Consider the following 21,718-nt stretch of genomic DNA (forward strand, 5'->3'; position numbering starts at 1 on the left):
CTGTGTCCCGCTCATGTATTGACCCATGTGCCTGTTCATCTTAGCCGATATGATGCCTGACAGGAGCTTCCATGTAGTACTGAGGCAGGTTATTGGTCGGTAGTTGGAGGGGACCGGTCCCTTCTTGGGGTCCTTGGGGATCAGGACCGTCCGGCCTTCAGTTAGCCATTCCGGGTGTCTCTCGTTAACTAGCAGCTGGTTCATTTGTGCTGCCAGACGCTCGTGGAGTGCAGTCAGCTTCTTCAGCCAGTAGGCGTGAACCATGTCGGTGCTGTCCAACTCTTCATACTGGAGACCCTTTCTTGGATATCTGCCACTGTGATGGTTACTGGACCCTGTTCAGGGAGGTCGCTGTGGTCAGCCCTCAGATCCTCTAGCCACTGAGCATTGCCGTTATGGGTTGCATCCTTCTCCCATATGCTCTTCCAGTATTGCTCCGTCTCCAGCCTTGGTGGTGCTGTTCTCTTATTGTTCCCTTGCCACTGAGAGTACACCTTTGCTGGTTCTGTGGAGAACAGCTGGTTTATTCTCCTGCCTTCTATCTCTCTGGTGTACCTCCTCAAGCGGCTGGCCAAGGCCGTGAGTCCTTGCTTGGCAGTTTCCAAGGCCTCAGGTATGGACAGCTTGCTGTATTTCTTAGGCACCTTATTTGTCGCACCTTGCTGCAACTCCGTTAGTTGGCTAACCTCCCTCCGTGCTACTTTGATCTTGCCCTCTAGCCTCCTTCTCCATGGAGGGTACTGCCCCTTGTCACTGTTCAACTTGTAGCCAAGCATCTCACTGATCACTGCTGCCGTATTGTAGATCAGCTTGTTAGTGTCGGTAATCGTGGTTGTAGGTATTGCCCGTAGTGCTGCATTAACATCATCTAGCAGACCTTCTGAGGGTACTTCACGTAATCTTGGTAACCGGCTATGTATGTATGTGTGTGTGTGTGTGTGTATATATATATATATATATATATATATATATATATATATAAATTCAAATATAAGATGGTAATGAGACATAATATGGCCTGAAGATGACAACACTAACAAAAAGACAGGGTCTGAGTTGGATGTGACAGTTTCTAGATGTGAAGATTTTCAATGGAAGTCACCAGGATGGCCAAGAATAGAAATGAAGGTTAATTTTTGAATGTGGCTACACTGCAAAAATGACATTTTTGGCTGACAGATTGTTGTATGTTGAGACTGTAGTTACCAAGAGTCAAGAACTATTTGTATTTTTTATTCAGAAAGAATATAAATGAATATGAATGAGAATATAAATTGTAAAGTGATTAATCATTTTCTAGATAAATAATTTTTTTTTACCTAACTGCAGTACACACTAAATCATTCACAGGTCTGCTGTCTTGATTAGATACCAACAGGCAGGATATTCAAAATTATATTTAAAGTGCATGATAGTCTTATTTAAAGTATATCATCTTTAATTCTCTAATGCATACTTCATGCATGCACACTTCCACCAGAGAGAAATCTCCAGTGATCCCCTCTCTCTCCAGAAATGATTATATCAGAGGGACATTTCAGGTTGAGCTGCTTGGAGACAAAGTTGGTGTTTTAATTTCAGTAAAAACAGGTTCGCACATGCAAGATGAAATTAAAGGTTTTCAGTATAACACAAAGATGATGGTTAGTTCTGATGTTTGTGTTTTGTGCTTTAGAGAGAAATATATTAATATAGACATAATAACCACCTGAAGATCCACATTTGGCAAGCAATGAATAGAAAAATTACTATATGACACCTGTCTCACAATCTCTGCTACAATTATATGTGTAGTTATGCATCTCAAGGTTGTGTCGGTACTTTTGTGAGCCAGGTGGATCCTGGAAGGTGCTTTATTTGCTGTGATCAGGCATTGCATTATTACCTTTAGTGGTAGAATGCATGTTTTCAAGTTAAAATGAAGTTTGTTAAGATACGCTATTGGATCTGCAATTACCGCGGCTGCTGGCACCAGACTTGCCCTCCAATGGATCCTCGTTAATTGAGAATTACAGAGGAAAAACAGAAATGTTGCAACTCTTTTTCAGCTGCTCTGTAACTGATATTTTCCTCCAGGTCTTTCTGGAGATTTTATTGAGGGTGAAAGCAAACAAGAATGGATCTGACATTGATTATATTTGCAGTCACAGCATGGTACAGATTTCTCAGACACCAACAATGAAGCCAACCACAGAATGTGTAGCAGCAGTTTCGATTCAATTTCAGCCAGTTTGTTATAATTGAACCCATTCATTAGCTTCAGCAGTCTGTGGTTAAAAGTATTGTGCCACCTACACATTACACCTACAGAAGCTGTTTGGACCATGGAAACCAATGGCATGAAGCTCCCAGCACACAGTGTTTGTGATGACATTAATACCAAAGGAGGTTTGGAACGCAGTTTGCAGTTAATGATTCAATGGAGCGTGGGCAACTTTTACCTACTATGTACCCCAGCACTTCCCACATCCCTAACTTTATTTGGTCTGCCACTTCATGGCTGAGTTGCTGTGGTTCCTAAACACTCACACTTGCAATATTGCCACTTACAGCTGAATATCTGGGAATATTTAGGAGGGAACATGCTGCGAAGATGGCATCCTATTAGAATACGACACTCTTCAGTGAGCTCTTTAGAATGACCAATTCTTTCACAGAGGCTTGTTAAGGCAGACTGCGTAGCTGGAGGCTTGATTTTATAGACCTGTAACAACATGACTGAAAATACCTGTGCATGTGTTCAGATTTAATAATTTAGGAGAAATTTTAGCATTTTTACCCCCAACAGTGTAAAAGGATTTTTTTTTAAATTTGCACTTATTACAAAACATAGTAAGGACGTGCATGACTGTTAAATCGTATGCAGAGCAAAGTGGATCCACATTAAGCTGTGAAAAAACCGCGTATGCAAAGTGGTTGCTTGGTGGACAGATGGATGGATGATTACTGCTGAGGAGGGAGGAAATGGGAGAAATCATAAACTCCAAAATTAGAAAGAAGGATAAAATCGTGGGTGATGGGAAGGAGGCGGGTATCTCAACATGAGCATCTCAAAGTGTGTGTTCATGTCAGTGTGTGTCTATGTGTATGGAAAAGACATGAAGAGAGAGACTGACAGGCAGAACTGTATGAGTTGATTAGTTTCCTGCTCACTTATTAGGATGCAGATTAGCTGCATTGAGAAACATCTGGGAGCTTTTCTCAGGCTAACATGTTCCTCATTCTCTCCTCACTCTTCACATCCTCTTTCATCATTTCTGTGTGAAATTCAGACCTCTTTTCTCCACTTTCCATATTTTCTCCTTTCTCTTTTTTCTGTTTATCCACCCATTTTTTCCCATTCATTTCCTCCTTCTAACCCCTCTCCAGCCTCTGTTTTCATAGTCTCACCTTCTGCCCTCACTCTGTCAGCACTCTTGTTTCTCTTCTGCAAATGTCTCTTTTACGGTCCTCCAGTTTCCTCTCCACTCTTCTCATCCTGTCAGTCAGAACTGTCTTTTATTCCTTCTTTTCATTCCATTTAAATGGCAATGAGGAGATTTACATGAAGTCTTTAAATGTAACTGTGTCATCCAGAGTAGTATTTGACTGGAGGCAGTATTTCCAGAGTGGTGTGACTACTTTTTCTCTCTCCCTGTCGCCACACAGAGAGTGTGGAAGTCCTGGTCCAATTTTTCTTTAAATCACCCCCTACCAGCTCAGTTGAAGTCTCAGTGACTCTGACCGTAAATTAAGCTTTTAAGCAAGTGAAACAATACTACATATTAAAGTTAATTTATTTATATTTATCATCTGTCTACAATGTTTAATAGAAGCTATTGTAGAACAAATGAAATTACATAAAACACCCAGTGGGTGTTGTATTTTGGTGTAACGGTGTGCCAATAATTTTAGCTGTCTTTGTTCATTTCAAAAAGAATAACATTGGACCTCTACAACCAAATGACCAGCAGCAGTGGGGAAATCAGCTTCAGAAAAAGAAGCTACTGTTATTAGTAGAGCTGGAATGATACCACGTTTTTATGTCCAATACCGATACCGATATCATAAATTTGGATATCTGCCGATACTGATATGAATCCGATAGTGTTTTTTAATCAATAAAAATGTTTTTTTAATATCTTGCTGCTTTTTGTATAAGTTCATACTCAAGTTACAAAAAAACAAACACTAAAGCTATTCTGTTATACCTGTATGTAAAAAATATACTGCACCCAAAATATTTCATAGTTCAGCAATACTGATCAATCTAATAAACTTAAACCTACTCCATCCTCCCTATTCTGGTATTTTAAAGAGTAAGCAACCTAACTAATAGGGTTCTAAAACTCCCAGCAAAAAACAAAACAAAACATAGGGAACCACCCACCCTCCACCTCATGATGCTTAATCAACGTAATCAACTTTAATTTGATGCAGTGTGGGGAAAAAATGCACAGAAGTCAATTATTTTTCAAGAATAATTAAATAGATTCAACATCTTTCTTCAACAGAATTGCAGACTGCACAGATGGAAAAAGTACTATAGCTTACCTAGGGTATATTAGACTTAATAGTTACTATATACAGTAATGGACTTCTATACATTTTTCATCAGATTAAAACTTTGGGTGTAAGATTCGGATAATTATTTATTAAAAGCTACACATTTTAAATGAGAATAAGAAAGAAAAGTATGTCTTTGTGCCCCCTTCTCCCTGTTCATGCCCTATAGGCCCCACCTGGCTAAACTTTGCTAGACCCGCCCCTGCACAGTTACCAGCCGTCAGCTACGTAGAAAAGGATCCTGGTGTAAAAAGTAATATTAAATAAATTCTAACAACAGCTTATCAAGCTTAAACGTGCTGCTGTTGTTCAGCCGCTGGTTTCCTCTTTCTGGCGCGAAGTGGGCCAAAAACAAACAAGAGAGACGGACTCACGACAGAAAAACCGATCAGCTGATCATTGATCAGTTTCATGATTGAAGTAGCAGCAGGAGAGGGAGGAAGAGGCAGTCGCTCCATATATCGGTTGTTAAGCTTACCGCGGGAATGCTTTACAAACATTCAGAGATGAACTTAGAGAGTGTGGAAGTCCTGGTCCAATTTTTCTTTAAATCACCACCTACCAGCTCAGTTGAAGTCTCAGTGACCAGCAGCAGTGGGGAAATCAGCTTCAGAAAAAGAAGCATAAATCAATTTCATGTGAACAATGTCTGTTGAGAATGAAGGTAGATGAAAGACAGACCAATTATCACATTATGGGAAGTGGTTTAGATAATGGAAAAAATAATAATAACAAGCAGTACCTCATTTTAAATTGGACTTGGGGGATGTTTGATTCATGAAGTCATGAAGACTAATCCAGTTCCCTGAAAATTATTTTTTCTCAGTGGCTATTGACAGTCTTGGGTTGTGCATTGTCTTTATAAGGTTTATAATTGTCTGTATGAACAAAGAAACCGTCAGTCAGCTTTAAAGACATTAAAAAATTGTTAGTTATCACCAGAGATAGGCAGTAACGCGTTACTTGTAACGCGATTACTTTTTTCAAGTAACGAGTAAAGTAAGGGATTACTATTGCAAAAACGGTAATTAGATTACCATTACTTTCCCGTAGTAACGCTGCGTTACTGCGTTACTAAAACCGTGATTTTTTTTGTGAGAATGTCTCACGACAGTGACGTAAGCCAGTGCGACGTTAGTGACAACAGCTGTGTGCAGATCAACAATGGATCACATATCGATTGTGGGAGAGAGTATGAGCGTGCAGCGTTTAAAGCGTGGAAGTACTGACCTTACTTTGAGTTTGATTCCATATTAGCACATTAAAACATTAGCGTCCATCGTGCGTGGGAAGAAAACTTTTTACAGCGAAAAAAACCCCTAAACTTCCAAACAAGCACCGAGTGCGCTACCACGTAATGGGAAACTCACAGAGAAACTCGCGGATTCTTCAACTGACCGCGGCACACCTGCACCAGGGTAAACCTCCGCCTACCGCAGTCCTGCTTTACAGGTGAAAATAGAGCAACAGGACCGCTGAGTCTTTGACTTTATTTATTTTCTGCTGTGTTTTACTTGCATCTATTTGAAAGAGTGAGTGTAAACACAAAAAATATTTTATTTTATGTGCTGGAATGTGCAGAAAATAGGTTTAAATGTTAAACGAATTTATTCAAGTCAGAGAATGTTGCATATAATTAAATTTTTGCTTGATGCATAAAGTTAAAAGATTAAAACTGATAAAACAAGTTAAAAAAAAGAGACTTTTCCATTTGATTACATTTTGTATGATGGATTATGTAGAAAAAGTAGAATTGGGCTGAAAGATCTGTCGCTTTATCACCTATTCAGGTTGTAAATCGTGTTTTTAAAAAGTAACTAAGTAATTAATTACTTTTGAAAATAAGTAATCAGTAAAGTAAAGGGATTACTTTTTTGGGGAAGTAATCGGTAATTAGTTACTGATTACTTTTTTCAAGTAACTTGACCAACACTGGTTATCACACTAAGGGTATATGTGCCGTTTTTATCTAGATGTTGGAGGTGGGGTTTTTTATGTCACACCTTTTGCTCTGTTTATTTTATATATTTAGTATACGATAAATATGTAACAGAGAACAGTTCGCAGGTCCCTTGGTTTTATCATTTTACTGGCGCTAAAATAGCTGCCACGACCAATTTTTGCTGTAAAATTACTGTAATTTGTTTGGATAAGGAGAACATGATTTCTTTAGACGTTTAGCCTTTGTGACCACGTTTGACTTTATTTTAATTGATAGGGAATATTAACATTGTGGTCACGTAATTTTTATCAGAACCTGTAACAAACTACAGGCCACTACCAGCTGTTCAGCGACAGTGAGCATACATACTTATAATGATGTTGCCCAAAGTGGAGACTGAATAACGAAGCCTCCCCGTGAGATTTGAATCCTCACGGCTGTGCTGTGCCCAGTCTTACTTACAGTAGGACCAGACGAGACAATAACCTTTAAAGTGTCTGATGGGAGCACTGGCTAGGACATGTGTATTACAGTGGACATAAACAGTACACAAAGTCAGTGAATGTTCTGTAACAATATATATGTCATCCCTGTAACGTGGATCACAAAGCCATGAGCAGGAGGTCATTTCACTGCCAGTCACAATGTGTGTTCCTTGTTGTCTGGGCATGTGTGGTGTCCACGCGTATCTGTAAGCAGCCCCTTGCAGTCAGCAAAACCAGCCTGAGGACAATGGGAAGTGATGTGCGTCTCAGAGCAAATGCAGCTCAGCTGTCTGTTTGCTGTGTTTGTGTGTCAGTGTGTTTGCGTACAGTGTGTGTGTGTCTGCATGGGTCTCGTTGACTCACACTGGTAGCTGCTAGCGCTGATGTGGCATGTTTCCTTATCAAAGTCTGCTCATCACATTTTACTCTTTATGTGTGTCGCTGTGTGCATTTCACTTTCATACATGACTTCAGCTAAGAACACTGTTGTGAAGTTTGCATGTGGTTACCATGACTCCAAGACTGCCAGCAAGGAGGCAGTTAAAGGTGAGAGTCTTGCTTGAGGAGGCATGCTCTCTGCCACACACCAGACATTTCTCAAATTGTTCAGCCATTTGTGTTAGAGCTTAGCCAAAGATAATTCATCTCCCTTTCCAGCTCGTAGGTGGCTACTACAATAGAGTGAGACATGCATGAACATATCATAGCAATATCGTGTTGAAAATCTAATTTCAGCTTTATAAGACTTGCGTGCCGAATTGTGTGTTTGTAAGTGTAGTTACAGAAATTCATTTCCCATGAAATTACCCCTCTGCACTGTGAAGCCTGTATTACTGTGATTTTTCTGGTGTGAAAAATACACTCTGAGAGCTTTTTCTCTTGCAAACTATAATGTCACAACAGGTCTCAGTGCAGTGTTTGTAGCAAACATAAAAAGGGCTTCAAATAGTGATTAGTTTTCTTGTGTATCAGCATATGAAATGTTTTCTGCCACATATTTGGGAATCAAAGCTGAGCACAAACATTGATTTTCTTCCTTTTTGTTACATTTAAAATTTAGTATTATATCATTTTTGTATTTTCTATGTAACCAGTGATTTTTTTGTCACCTTTTTAAGTAGTGAGTTTAGTTTGTTTTTACAACCCAGATATCAAAAGAAGAAACTTAATTCAGGTTAAAGTTTCCCAAACATTATGTGGAAAGCCAGATGAAATTGTTGGTCAAACAGGTGTTACAGGTGTTAATTTATTAATATTAAATGTCAACACCTTATATATGAATAAATGTTTCAAAACTAGGCTAAGGTTTAATAAGCGGGTGTTTTTGTACAGTCTATGAAATAGCTTGTCTGATTTTATGAATCTAATAAAGGATCATCTGTGATAGATTATATATAAGAAATACACTTGGTTTACACTTAGTGGTGAGAAACAAACTGTCTTCTCATATCACAGAACAAAGACTGGCAGTATGGGTTAAAACACAGTGCCCCTTACGTACCTTCAATAATATCAGGCTAGGATTTATTAGAACGGTGTACTTTTGTCCAAATCAGTCAGTGCACCTCATCGGTTAAATCTGAATGGCTAACTGGCAGCTCTTGGCAAGCTGTCACTGAAACTGGACATAACATATTGATGAGTATAGCAAATCCAAGCATGGCACCCGTCTTTTACTTATCATTAATTTAGCCATAAGCCTACACAGTGAGCTGTGCTTCCACATATATTAGAATTCTTCTTCACTGGTTTCTGGGAAGAAGCATTCACCGTGTTATTAAAAGCCAGAGCACCCACCTCACTAAATATAATTACCTCACAAGATGCTCAAACATCTTGGTCATTAGTTTGTTTTTGTTTTTTGGGGGAAACCAAGTGTTCTGCCCAGCAATTTGTGACTGGCCAGGGCATAATTTTTAACATTTTGCTAGATTAGAAAAAATAAATCTCTCAGCAAGAGGTCTTAGCATTCGGCAGTGTTTGAAAACCTGCTCACAAGTGACTAATGTGAACTGGGAAAATTGGGACAGAGCCCATGGGAATCTACTTGCATAGTATAAAATATACATTGTGTACTAATTTTAATCCCTACATTAATTCAAAACCCCAATCTTTACTGCAGATGATAGGTTTTCTGATTAATCTGAAGGGTGGGAAAAGTGCCTTTGCTTTTCTGTTTCTTCTGATTGTGTGTACACATAGACATAAACAAGCAAATCCTTATTTGATTTTACTATTTTTGACAGTTAGACAAATGGACTATTTTGGTTGCAGAGCCTTTTCAACAGTGTACATGAAACTATACTGTACAAAGAAACGCACACACAAGCCCTATTCATAAAACGGTGCTTACCGTCTCTGCTTAGCTCACTATCACTATGATGAAAACACGCACAATGACCAACACAGAGTACAGAGGCCAGTTCATCCTCCACTTGATTAAGTTAGCCCTGCAGAGGAGATGCCATCAGTCTTAATGTTACACGAGAAAATAGGCAAGCTCAGTCTGAGCTGGATAGGCTGTACTGCGTGAGAGAGGGTGAGACACTAAGACTATATTGGCAGCATAGGATGCTCGAGAATTATTCTTAGGATCTTGTTTTGTCTATTGTGAAGCTGCTATGTAGTTGTTTCATATTAACTAAGGATTGAAGTATGTGGAACAAAAGAAGCCTCACAGAACACACACACACACACACACAAACACAGACTCATTTTATCTCCTGAAGCAATGGCGTGCCCACTGAGTTGTGAAGGACTTCTGCATTGATGCTGTTTGTCTATCTTTTTCTCTTTATACATGAGTGACTTTGTGCCACAAAATTTGTAATGTAGCAAATTTTTGCCCCCTTTCACTGATTGAAGTTTCTACTTTTTCTGTTGTCGAACATATTGTATTCGTCAAGAGCCCTCAGTGTATTTAAAAAGACCTATGAACAAAACTGCCTTGTTATTAGTAGAGATGGAATGATACCACGTTTTTATGTCCAATACCGATACCGATATCATAAATTTGGATATCTGCCGATACTGATATGAATCCGATAGTGTTTTTTAATCAATAAAAATGTTTTTTAATATCTTGCTGCTTTTTGTATAAGTTCATACTCAAGTTACAAAAAAACAAACACTAAAGCTATTCTGTTATACCTGTATGTAAAAAATATACTGCACCCAAAATATTTCATAGTTCAGCAATACTGATCAATCTAATAAACTTAAACCTACTCCATCCTCCCTATTCTGGTATTTTAAAGAGTAAGCAACCTAACTAATAGGGTTCTAAAACTCCCAGCAAAAAACCCCCAAAAACATAGGGAACCACCCACCCTCCACCTCATGATGCTTAATCGACGTAATCAACTTTAATTTGATGCAGTGTGGGGAAAAAATGCACAGAAGTCAATTATTTTTCAAGAATAATTAAATAGATTCAGCATCTTTCTTCAACAGAATTGCAGACTGCACAGATGGAAAAAGTACTATAGCTTACCTAGGGTATATTAGACTTAATAGTTACTATATACAGTAATGGACTTCTATACATTTTTCATCCGATTAAAACTTTGGGTGTAAGATTCGGATAATTATTTATTAAAAGCTACACATTTTAAATGAGAATAAGAAAGAAAAGTATGTCTTTGTGCCCCCTTCTCCCTGTTCATGCCTTATAGGCCCCACCTGGCTAAACTTTGCTAGACCCGCCCCTGCACAGTTACCAGCCGTCAGCTACGTAGAAAAAGATCCTGGTGTAAAAAGTAATATTAAATAAATTCTAACAACAGCTTATCAAGCTTAAACGTGCTGCTGTTGTTCAGCCGCTGGTTTCCTCTTTCTGGCGCGAAGTGGGCCAAAAACAAACAAGAGAGACGGACTCACGACAGAAAAACCGATCAGCTGATCATTGATCAGTTTCATGATTGAAGTAGCAGCAGGAGAGGGAGGAAGAGGCAGTCGCTCCATATATCGGTTGTTAAGCTTACCGCGGGAATGCTTTACAAACATTCAGAGATGAACTTACACACTTGCTTTACTTCTCTCGGGGATAACTTTGTCGGAGATGAAATGCCGGTTTGGTAGCGAAATGCTCAACCAGACCACTGACAGGTCTCGCATGCCACAGCCGCTCTATCACGTGATGCATACTGCTCCGAGATGCTAAGGTTATGAGGCGAGTTACAGCGTGTCCCAAATTTTGTGAGGTGCTTTTTGATATTTAACGGATCGGATTACATTTTTTATTTCTCTCCAATATCCGATCCAGTAATTTAGGTCAGTATCAGACCGATACCGATACGTAATATCGGATCGGTCTAGTTATTAGTTTTTTATTTTACTTTTTTTGGCTTTAAATTTAACAGGAAAGAAAAGGGAAAGTAAAGCTTCACACAGACAAGGTCACTCTGACAGTTATTTCAGAGAGGTGCCAATTTTGACTGAGTTTTATCTACACATGAAATGAACACATCAAATCGTTTTCTCTTATATGACAAAAAACAGAAATTGCCATGTATATTAGTTTTACTTCAGTATGCAGCTTACTCTGAAAATGGAAAACGGATGCAAGAATCTACTGAAATGAGCAAATATGCATAGAAACAGATACAGCATGTAAGGGAAAAAAAAGAGTTTGTACAATTTGAATGAGTTTGAAAGTCAATATTTGGTATGATAACATTGATTTTTCAACACAGCCAAAATTCTTTTAGGCAAGCTTTCCTGTAATTTCTTAAAGTTGTCTTCAGGAATAGTTCTCCAGGCTTCTTGAAAGACATTTAAAGCTCTTCTTCGGATGTTGGCCTTTTGTTCTGTTCTCTGTCAAGATCATCCCACACTAACAACGCTGTGGTCCAGACCCTGGGGAGGCCACTCCATCACTAATAGTGTTCCATTGTTTGTTATTTTGGCAAGAGCTCCAGTACCACTGGGTCAAATGCAGCTCCAAAACATGACAGAGCCTCCACCGTGTTTTACAAATGGCTGTAGACACTCACTGTGCCTCTCTCAGTGTCGGGGTCTGTACAAATTGATCATTTGCATCAAAAATGAGCATTTTGTGCGCGTGTCATTCATTCTCGTTCTTCTGTAATTCAGAATATCTCAGCATTTACTCCTTGTTTCCATTTCTTAACACCCATCGATTAGCACCATTCCTGATGAGCTTTTGGTAAACAGTAGATGGATGAACTAAAGGGTTAGATAAATCTCTCAGGTCCTATGTTAGATCTTTTCAGGGGTTTTCCTATTGCTTAAGAACATGGCTTTTATATAATGTTTATTTTCTGTAGGCCCACATCCTTTTCTTTTGCCCTTCACTTCTCCAGTTTCCTCAGATACGTCAAAGGACACACTGCACAACATGCAGAGATATGCCCGGGTGCTCCGGTGAGTCCCAAATAGCTGATAGCTTTCTCACCCCATTGTTGCAACAATACAATTTTATGCTCATCAAACTGATTCAACTAAAGAAATGAGACCAAGTTATGTGTTTTTGTGACAAGCTGCTAGTAACAAAGTACCAAAGAGATACAGTTAAAAATGTTTTGGTTCTTTACTAAGTTGTCTGCTATGTGTAGACACAACACTAGTTAATGATTTGAGTTAATAGCCTTTCTTTTGCTTGAATGATTCATAGGTCAGTGTTAAGTGGCTTAACAAACAAAGAAAAAATTCCTGGGAACATTGTCAGGTACAAGGACTAGACTGAAAATGAGTGAAAAAGCAACCAAAGACCAAATAAACACTTGAAAATACCTTCAGAAAGCCTGGAGAAATATTGCTCAAGGACATCTTAGAAGCAAATATTAACGAATCAGGAGTGAACCAAGACTTTTGCTCAGTACCTTATCAGTACCTTTATTTTTGCTGTAAGCATTCAATTTCAGACATGCAACAGATGCTATTTGTATTCCAGCTGCATTGTGTTGTTTACACCCGTCGACCCTTTAATGCACTGACATCTGTCTGTTTTGCTCTGCTGTTTTGATCATTCAGGATACATTTCACATATAGTGTTACTCGGGATGCATTTTAAAGGTTACTGCTAGATTGACGCTAAAAAATGAAACAAGTTCACAGTTTGTGCTGCAGCCCACAGAGATGCACAGACTCCACTGGAAATGGTGTTCTTACACTTCGGGTTTCCTAATCGACCTGTTAACCACACAGACATGCTGCTGGAGTGAAAATGGGTGTTCTCTAATAATGTGTGAATGCGTTTTCAGTGGTGCAAAATGGATCTCAGAAAAAATTCCATATACTGTATGTAGCAGAGGGGATCACGGAGTGTGTGCATTGTAGCTTTCAGTCTCTCTAGACTGTTTCTGTTATGTCCTATGTCCCTTTTCTTGATAATCCCAAGTGGAACTTAGTTCAAACAAGTGGCAATCTGAGCCCTCGGTGTTGTATCTTTACAGGGTCAGTGACAATGACAGAAGTACTCTGACTCAAAAGAGCCTGAATTTCAAACACACCATAAATAATCGGATCCCTTGGATCTATTGATCATTTGTGTCCTTCATAGATGACTTTGGTGAGAAGCCTATAAAGTGTTGATGTGGCGTTCACTCAGAGTTGATGCTGCAGTATAATTATACGCTGCACTGTTTTTGACCATGTTGCTGCATTAGGCCAGATTTCCACTTGTACTCCCAAAAACTTTGATCTTTTTAGAGCCAAATGACCTCGTGTTTTCTAGTGTCATTCAGCTTTATCTAACTTTATTCGACATTCTAGGGCCTTAGAAAAAGTAAGAAACAGCCTTGGGAATTGGAAAAAACAAACTACAACCCTTGTCAGATTTCCTTCTCCCATTGAGTGATGAATGGCCTGTGATCACTGCTGGCCAGATTTCATACCCCAACATGAAAACATTTGTAGTTCATTTTTGGCAAACAAATATTGACAGTATCATAGAAACTGTACCTATGTGATTACTAAATGTGCTTTGAAAGGCATGTTTAATGAGAACAAAGCAAGGGTCCCAGTGAGCAATGAAAGCATTTTTCCTGATAAAATTCAATTTCTCAGTCAGACCTGTGTACCAAAGATGTTAAGTAGAAGCTGATATGCAGTGTGGTCAGTTAAGGTCAAGGAACACATGCTTTTCTTTGATGGGAGCTCCATCTGAATTCTGCCGCAGGCATATACTTAATAGGCTTGTGAACTTCAAAGCACCAAATTTGCCTTTGCCCCGTGTACGCCATTTGTTTTTAAATCAAAGTTTTAAAAGGAAAAAAAAATCCTTGTTTATTCACATAGTGGTGTCAGACAGGTTACCACATAGAGTGACCAACGTATAAGAAAATGGTGCAATGCAGTCCTTCATCTCTGGTGCATTTGCATATGACATAGGCATAATTGGTCACACTTTGTTTGGCTAGCGTATCAACGAGTCATAACAAAATGACATCATTGCTCCACGTAAAAAGGGTGGTGTTGTAAATATTCACTCTGGAATTGGATTGGTTGAAAAAATTGGCTTAAAACTGATTACTATTACTATTTGTCACATAGTAGATAAGTAGTAGTCATGTAAAAATTTTAAGAAGATGGATAGATGGCAATTTACTACATGTGAAGTATATATATATATATATAATGTGCAATTGGTGTTCTATGTCATAGTAGAAGATGTAAATGCAGAACTATATCTTTTATGGTTGTAGATATCCTAACACAGAGACTGATGAACAACATCTTTGTCTGTATGGACTGCCCTTAATACCTACTGATTTTACCTACCACTTGCTAATGCTTAGTTCTATAAATATTCTAAACATGTCAGAGAATGAATAGAAGAGGCACGCTGATAAGTGAATGTTTAATTGAGGGAGGAGAGAAAAAAAGAGTCCATGAATGGATGAATGGAGATCATGTAATGTGGAGTGGTCCAAAATTCACAGATCGCCTGCTGTTTCTACATTAGAGTACAGCTCCCTGGTTTCAAGGGCTTTTACATAGCTAAGAAACTTCACAAAATAATTGCAGCACTGATTTTTGTTCAGATGTTGTCGAGGCTATGCATACACTAAAACTGTTTGTAGTTATTTATGAACATTTGAAATTTAAGGCTTTATCCATCCACTGACTATATGATTTTACCAAGGGCACTGGGATATTCCCTTTGAGTTTGGCTTTTGTTTAGTACATTGCTGGGTGTTGACCTTATTAACACAAAATCGGGCTTCAGCGTGACTTCATCAGGCAAATCAAGACAACCTACACCCAGGACCCTATTAGTATGCTAATAAAGTCACTTCTCTAATGACTGCTTAGCAATTCAGTGGATTTTGTCTTTGCTCTGCTAGTACACACAAATGAGGGAAATACTTTCTTAGCATGCACGTCCACAAACGCATGCAGTGCTAATAGTTTGCACATTTATTTTTCATGTTTTTCAATGCTAGCAATTATTTTATAACCTCCCCTCTCTCCCTGTATTGTCCAGGTCCACCTAGTGCAAAGAACTGATTAATAAGTTGTTAAAATGCAATGTAAATATGAGGAATGCTTAAGCATGGTTAATAGTGTATTATTTGGATTTCACTTTCAGCATCTGATTCATTTTGAACAAATTCTTTTATCTGCCTGATTGGTGTTTGATATATATATATATATATATATATATATATATATATATATATATATATATATATATATATATATATATATATAGATAGATATGTGTATATATGTATATATATATATATGTATATATATATAGATATATAGATATACACTGAACAAAAATATAAACGCAACACTTTTGTTTTTGCTCCCATTCCCCATGGGATGGACGTAGAGACCTAAAATTCATTCCAGATACACAATATAACCATCCCTCCCAAACAGTGGTCACAAATCAGTCCAAATGTGTGGTAGTGGGCACATCTGCCATATTGAGATAATCCATCCCACCTCACAGGTGTGCCACATCAGGATGCTGATCTGACATCATGAGTAGTGCACAGGTGTACCTCAGACTGCCCACAACAAAAGGCCACCCTGGAATGTGCAGTTTTTTGCGCTATTGGGGGTCTGGGGACCCAGAACCGGTCAGTATCTGGTGTGACCACCATTTGCCTCATGCAGTGCAACACATCGTCGCATGGAGTCTATCAGATTGTCAATTGTGGCCTGTGGAATGTTGGTCCACTCCACTTCAATGGCTGTGCGAGGTTGTTGGATATTCGTGGGAACTGGTACACGCTGTCGTATACGCCGGTCAAGCACATCCCGAACATGCTCAATGGGTGACATGTCCGGTGAGTATGCTGGCCATGCAAGAACTGGGACATTCTCAGCTGCCATCTGCCCTGAACAATGTGAACCATGATTCATCCGTGAAGCGCACACCTCTCCAACATGCCAGACACCATCGAATGTGAGCATTTGCCCACACAAGTCTGTTACGGCGACGAGCTGGAGTCAGGTCAAGACCCCGATGAGGACGACGGGCATGCAGTTGAGTGTCCCTGAGACGGTTTCTGACAGTTTGTGCAGAAATTGTTTGGTTGTGCAAACCAATTGTTCCAGCAGCTGTCTGGGTGGCTGGTCTCAGACGATCTTGGAGGTGAACCTGCTGGATGTGGAGGTCCTGGGCTGGTGTGGTTACACGAGGTCTGCGGTTGTGAGGCCGGTTGGATGTGCTGCCATATTCTCTGAAACGCCTGTGGAGACGGCTTATGGTTGAGAAATGAACATTCAATGCACGGGCGACAGATCTGGTTGACATTCCTGCTGTCAGCATGCCAATTGCACGCTCCCTCATTGCTTGTGGCATCTGTGGCATTTTGCTGTGAGACAAAACTGCACATTCCAGGGTGGCCTTTTGTTGTGGGCAGTCTGAGGTACACCTGTGCACTACTCATGATGTCAGATCAGCATCCTGATGTGGCACACCTGTGAGGTGGGATGGATTATCTCAATATAGCAGATGTGCCCACTACCACACATTTGGACTGATTTGTGACCACTGTTTGGGAGGGATGGTTATATTGTGTATCTGGAATGAATTTTAGGTCTCTACGTCCATCCCATGGGGAATGGGAGCAAAAACAAAAGTGTTGCGTTTATATTTTTGTTCAGTGTATATATGTGTGTGTGTGTATATATATATATATATATATATATATATATATATATATATATATATATATATATATATATATGTGTGTGTGTATATATATATATATATGTGTGTGTATATATATATATATATATATATATATGTATATATATATATATGTATATATATATATATGTATATATATATATATATATGTGTATGTATATATATATGTATGTATATATATATATGTATATGTATATATATATGTGTATGTATATATATATATGTATATATATGTGTATATATATATATATGTGTGTGTATGTATATATATGTATATATATATATATATATATATATGTATATATATATATGTATGTGTGTATATATATATATATATATATATATATATATATATATGTATATATATATATATATATATATGTATATATATATATGTATGTGTGTATATATATATATATGTATATATATATATGTATGTGTGTATATATATATATATGTATATATATATATATATATATATATATATGTATATATATATATGTGTATATATGTATATATGTATATATATGTGTATATATGTATATATGTATATATATGTGTATATGTATATATATGTATATGTATATATATATATGTATATATATATATATATGTGTGTATGTATATGTATGTGTATATATATATATGTATATGTATGTGTATATATATATGTATATGTATATATGTATAGTGACTGTTGGCGAACTGATACAGCAGCACTTCAGGTACTTGTTTTACAGTGCTGTATTATTGTGCTGCACCTGTAACACGTGCTGAGTATCATGTCTAACTCTTGCCATCTCTTCTTCTACAGTACTCAGTGGCCTCTGCTCCAATGACTGCCCTGAAGGTGTTAAGGTAAGATATTGTGCTTTGTTTTTTCACTTTTCTAATGATGACATAGAAAAGGTGTTATGTTCTTATATGTCTGACCACAGATATATCTGTCTATCCATTGCACTTATCTGTGTACATCATCGTCCTCCAGAGGTTGCAGTCTTCCAGTATTCTATAGCAGGAAGAGAGATGGTACAGCTGCTGGCCAAACTTTACATCAGTGCAGAGCATCAACTTTATATTTAGGAAATTAGCAAGGAGGATCTGAATGGGTGATGTGCATTTAAGCTTTAGAGCAGCATGAGCTCTTCTTTATAAGTAAAGCACCTATCATTTAATGCAGCTTTAGAATGTGGGAAAAAAATGAAATGATACGTTTTGGTTTCATTCAGTAGCAGTACCAGAAATGTGCTGTTTATATTTGCTTTTTCATAATGGAGAGAAGTTACAGACCTTCATAATAAATTTATAACAGATATCAATACTTGGTTAACTCCCTGACGACATTATGTAACTTTCTGACGTATCCAAGGCTTCATGTTTGCATCGATGTGATGAGACCAGGTACTTCTTATCAGTTTGATACATACTACATTTGTAGCTCTTTTATTAGAAAGTAAAATGTACAGATGGTCATTGTACAATCTATGTAAAAAATAAAAAAAAAAGAAAGAAAGAAAAAGGTAACAATAAGGGATTTTTGTTTCTCATTTGTTGGACATTGTGTAATAGCAAATAAAGGCTTTTGAAATCCTGATGTGATAAAGCAGTTACAGAAACTTACCAGCTGCTCAGACTGATAAGAGCTTTGCATAAAACTGTTGATGGGCTTCTTGCTTCAGATACTGACGAGAAGATGTAGTGCAGTCCTAGAAAGTCTGTTTGGTATTCCCAGTACAAGGTATTCTACTAAGTGCTGATAATGTCCCCTGTACCCATCACTGGACTACACTGCACATTACCAGATGAGGTTGCATTGAGGCAAGTCGAGTGGGGTTGAGCTTTTTGTGTAGGTCCTTTTGGGAAAGCTCTGCATTATCTGATGGCTGCTAATATGAATTGCATTGCAGAATGATAGCTCTTGTAGCTTCCGTTACCGCTTCTGTTACTATAACAGAGACTCCATTCTCCATTATAGCTTGTACCTTTCATTGATTATCACAAGAATTGCGCTGGCTTGCATCAAAATAGGTGGAAGTTCAGTTTCATGTTCACTTCTCCCTGTTTTTCCTTTTGTCCCTCTCCTGCTTTGTCAGTTTTCTTTGTGTGTGTGTGTGTGTGTGTGTGTGTGTGTGTGTGTGTGTGTGTGTGTGTGTGTGTGTGGTGGTGGTTGTGGTGTGGTGGTGGGGTGAGGGTTGCAGTGCAGGACCAAATACCTCTTTAGGATTACTTTGGTCACTAGCAGATTGGAAAACACTGGCTTGTCTGCAAACACTAACCATGTATTGGGCAAGTTGCAGTGAAATTTCAAAATGTGAAAAATGTGCGACACAAACCGGAAACAGAACACACTCTGTCAAAGTAAAAGTTTTGCCTTACTACTGCAACAGTCACATTTGAGTTTAAAGTTCCCATTTGGAATTGTGAAACACTTCTCACAGTTATTTAGTGAGTAGTTGGCATTTTCCATATTAACTAGTTGTATCGCTAATATTATATACTAGCAACCAAAGCAATCAGAAGGAGTTTTTTTTTTTTTTAGTGCAGCGCAATATACCACTTTGCAACCAATTTTACACTAGTGACAGCCCGCAACCACTCACTGACCAGTCGCAGAAAACACACTTTTCCCTAGGGATGGGTACCAGGGGTGACAGTTAGCAGTCAGTGCACAGTGACTACCAGTAACCATTCACAACTGACTGAGAAATAAACATTTTTCCCTCGTGCGTGGCGGTTGCCAGCCGTCCTCTAGGGCTGTGTGAATGGGACCTAACCGTGGTTGTGTCAAGGGCTCTTCAGTGGTGTCTGGTGTCTTGCGTAGATTGCTTTAAATGCCCTTTAAGCACATATGGCTACTCATCGCATGTAGGTGGACAAAGAAATAAACAGAAAAAAGACTGAAACAAAGCAGCCAGTAACATCCACTACTTGTATTGTCTCTTACCAGTGGAAAGCCCTTTGCAAAACACGTTAACTTTGGCATCAGCACAGGCTGCTGGTGTTAGAGTTGTTTTTGTTTTCTGTCTGTCTACTCTCCCGCCCGTTTGTTGTCTAACTGAAAGGTATGATGAATGCTGTAGACGAGTGGAGCTCGTGGCTGTTTCTACTCCTCTCGTCTCCCATCCATCAAACCCCTTTCATTTCACTCTCCCACTCCTCTTCTTCTTAGTCACACCTCTCTTCTGCTGTCTTTCTTTCTTTCAGCCCACTAGTCTGCTCCTCATTGCACTCTTTCCTTTTTTTCTTTTTTTTTACCTCATTTCTATTCCTCTCTCACCCAACTGCTGAGTGTCACAGCATAAAGGCCCAAGTCTCCCTTGCAGCGTGTATGTGTGTATAACAGGCTCATGATTAGTTGATGTAAAGCGAAGGATGGCGCGACAGATCTCTTCATTAGTTGCCATCCCTTCATAATGAAGAGATAATATGAGAGATGAGTATCCACCCACACAGGCACGTAAACATGCAACCGTCACACTCATTTATGCTCAGTCAAATCAGCTCGGTCCGACTTTTGCGTGTTACCTACTAGTGGAAATAAAACTGAAGAATGACTCAAGGTCACTTGTGCCTGTATCACTTCCACCGCACCCTGATTGTTTCTCTCTGTCCTCTTTTTCACCTTCACTGACAGATAACTGAAGTGAAAAGAGATTGCAAAATATTAGCTGTTGTTCGATGTCTTATTTATGTGTCTACATGTGTTTTTTTGTCAGCCTTTTGGTGTGAACCAGCCAGGCCCCTATGTCAAGTACACCACAGTGGATTCTAATGGTTACCTGAAAAATGCATCAGGTAAGACCTTTTTTATTTTTTGGGTGGGGTGGGCTGATCTTTTCCTGATAATTCTAAATAACTCTGTAATGATGTAGAATAGCCAAAATAAGCGTTCATTTCTTTGATATGTTACCACCTCAGCTTTAGCACACCAGCAACAATTATACCTAATACCTATTAATAACTTAACCTTCTGACAGTGACGGCTGTCCTTTGTCTGGCTGAACTCCACAGGTGTGTTTCGGAGGATATTGGAGAAAGTAGAGACTTTGAAGAAGAGGGGCATATTGATTTTTATTTTCTTGTTTTCTCCTTTTATAAGTGAAAATAGCCTTTAAGCTTTTTAGTCTCAAAGACTAAAAAGGCTGAAATAGAAAGGGCAGCTGAAATAATGGAAAATATAGTGCTTCACAAAGGTGCTATAAAGGAAAAGAAAACAAATGAGTTTGATGTGTCAGATCTGTCTCATCTGACCTGTCGTAATGCAGTTTTAAAGTGTTAGTCCATGTTTACAATTATTATGACTTAAATATGAAACCTGGAGTTACTGCATTGGGTCTGTCTGTGGGATACAGATTTCTTATATTTTGTGGAAGACTATCGTAGAAAAATACTGTGAAAGCTTGCAAAACACTCGGGGCCCTGTTTCTCCTCTGAAGTGCTTTCCTTGCTGAAGCAACACTCAGAAAGCTGTAGCTTCCTCTGTTTTTTTCCTTTGGATTTAAGTCCAAGTTACTTGTCTTTCTAGAAAGTGCCAGCATCACACGACAGCTGTTTTCTTGTTGCTGTTTATTTTGTCATGCTGCATCACCTGCCACCCTCCTTATAATTCGT

The 21,718-nt window shown here is 38.6% G+C and overlaps 1 protein-coding gene across 1 annotated transcript in view; it reads left to right on the top strand.

Moving 5' to 3' along the window:
- The window catches only part of itfg1 (integrin alpha FG-GAP repeat containing 1), a 156,912-nt gene that overhangs the window by 99,397 nt on the left and 35,797 nt on the right, over window positions 1-21,718 (top strand). The window contains exons 13-14 of the mRNA XM_085351740.1: window positions 17,922-17,965; window positions 20,824-20,902. Of these exons, the coding sequence (XP_085207866.1) occupies window positions 17,922-17,965; window positions 20,824-20,902 (123 nt within the window). The remainder of the gene's footprint in view (window positions 1-17,921; window positions 17,966-20,823; window positions 20,903-21,718) is intronic.

This window comes from Diplotaxodon limnothrissa, linkage group LG1 (assembly GCF_057381915.1).
Source record: "Diplotaxodon limnothrissa isolate DT_005_m linkage group LG1, D_limnothrissa_male_GT1.1, whole genome shotgun sequence".
NCBI lineage: Eukaryota > Metazoa > Chordata > Actinopteri > Cichliformes > Cichlidae > Diplotaxodon > Diplotaxodon limnothrissa.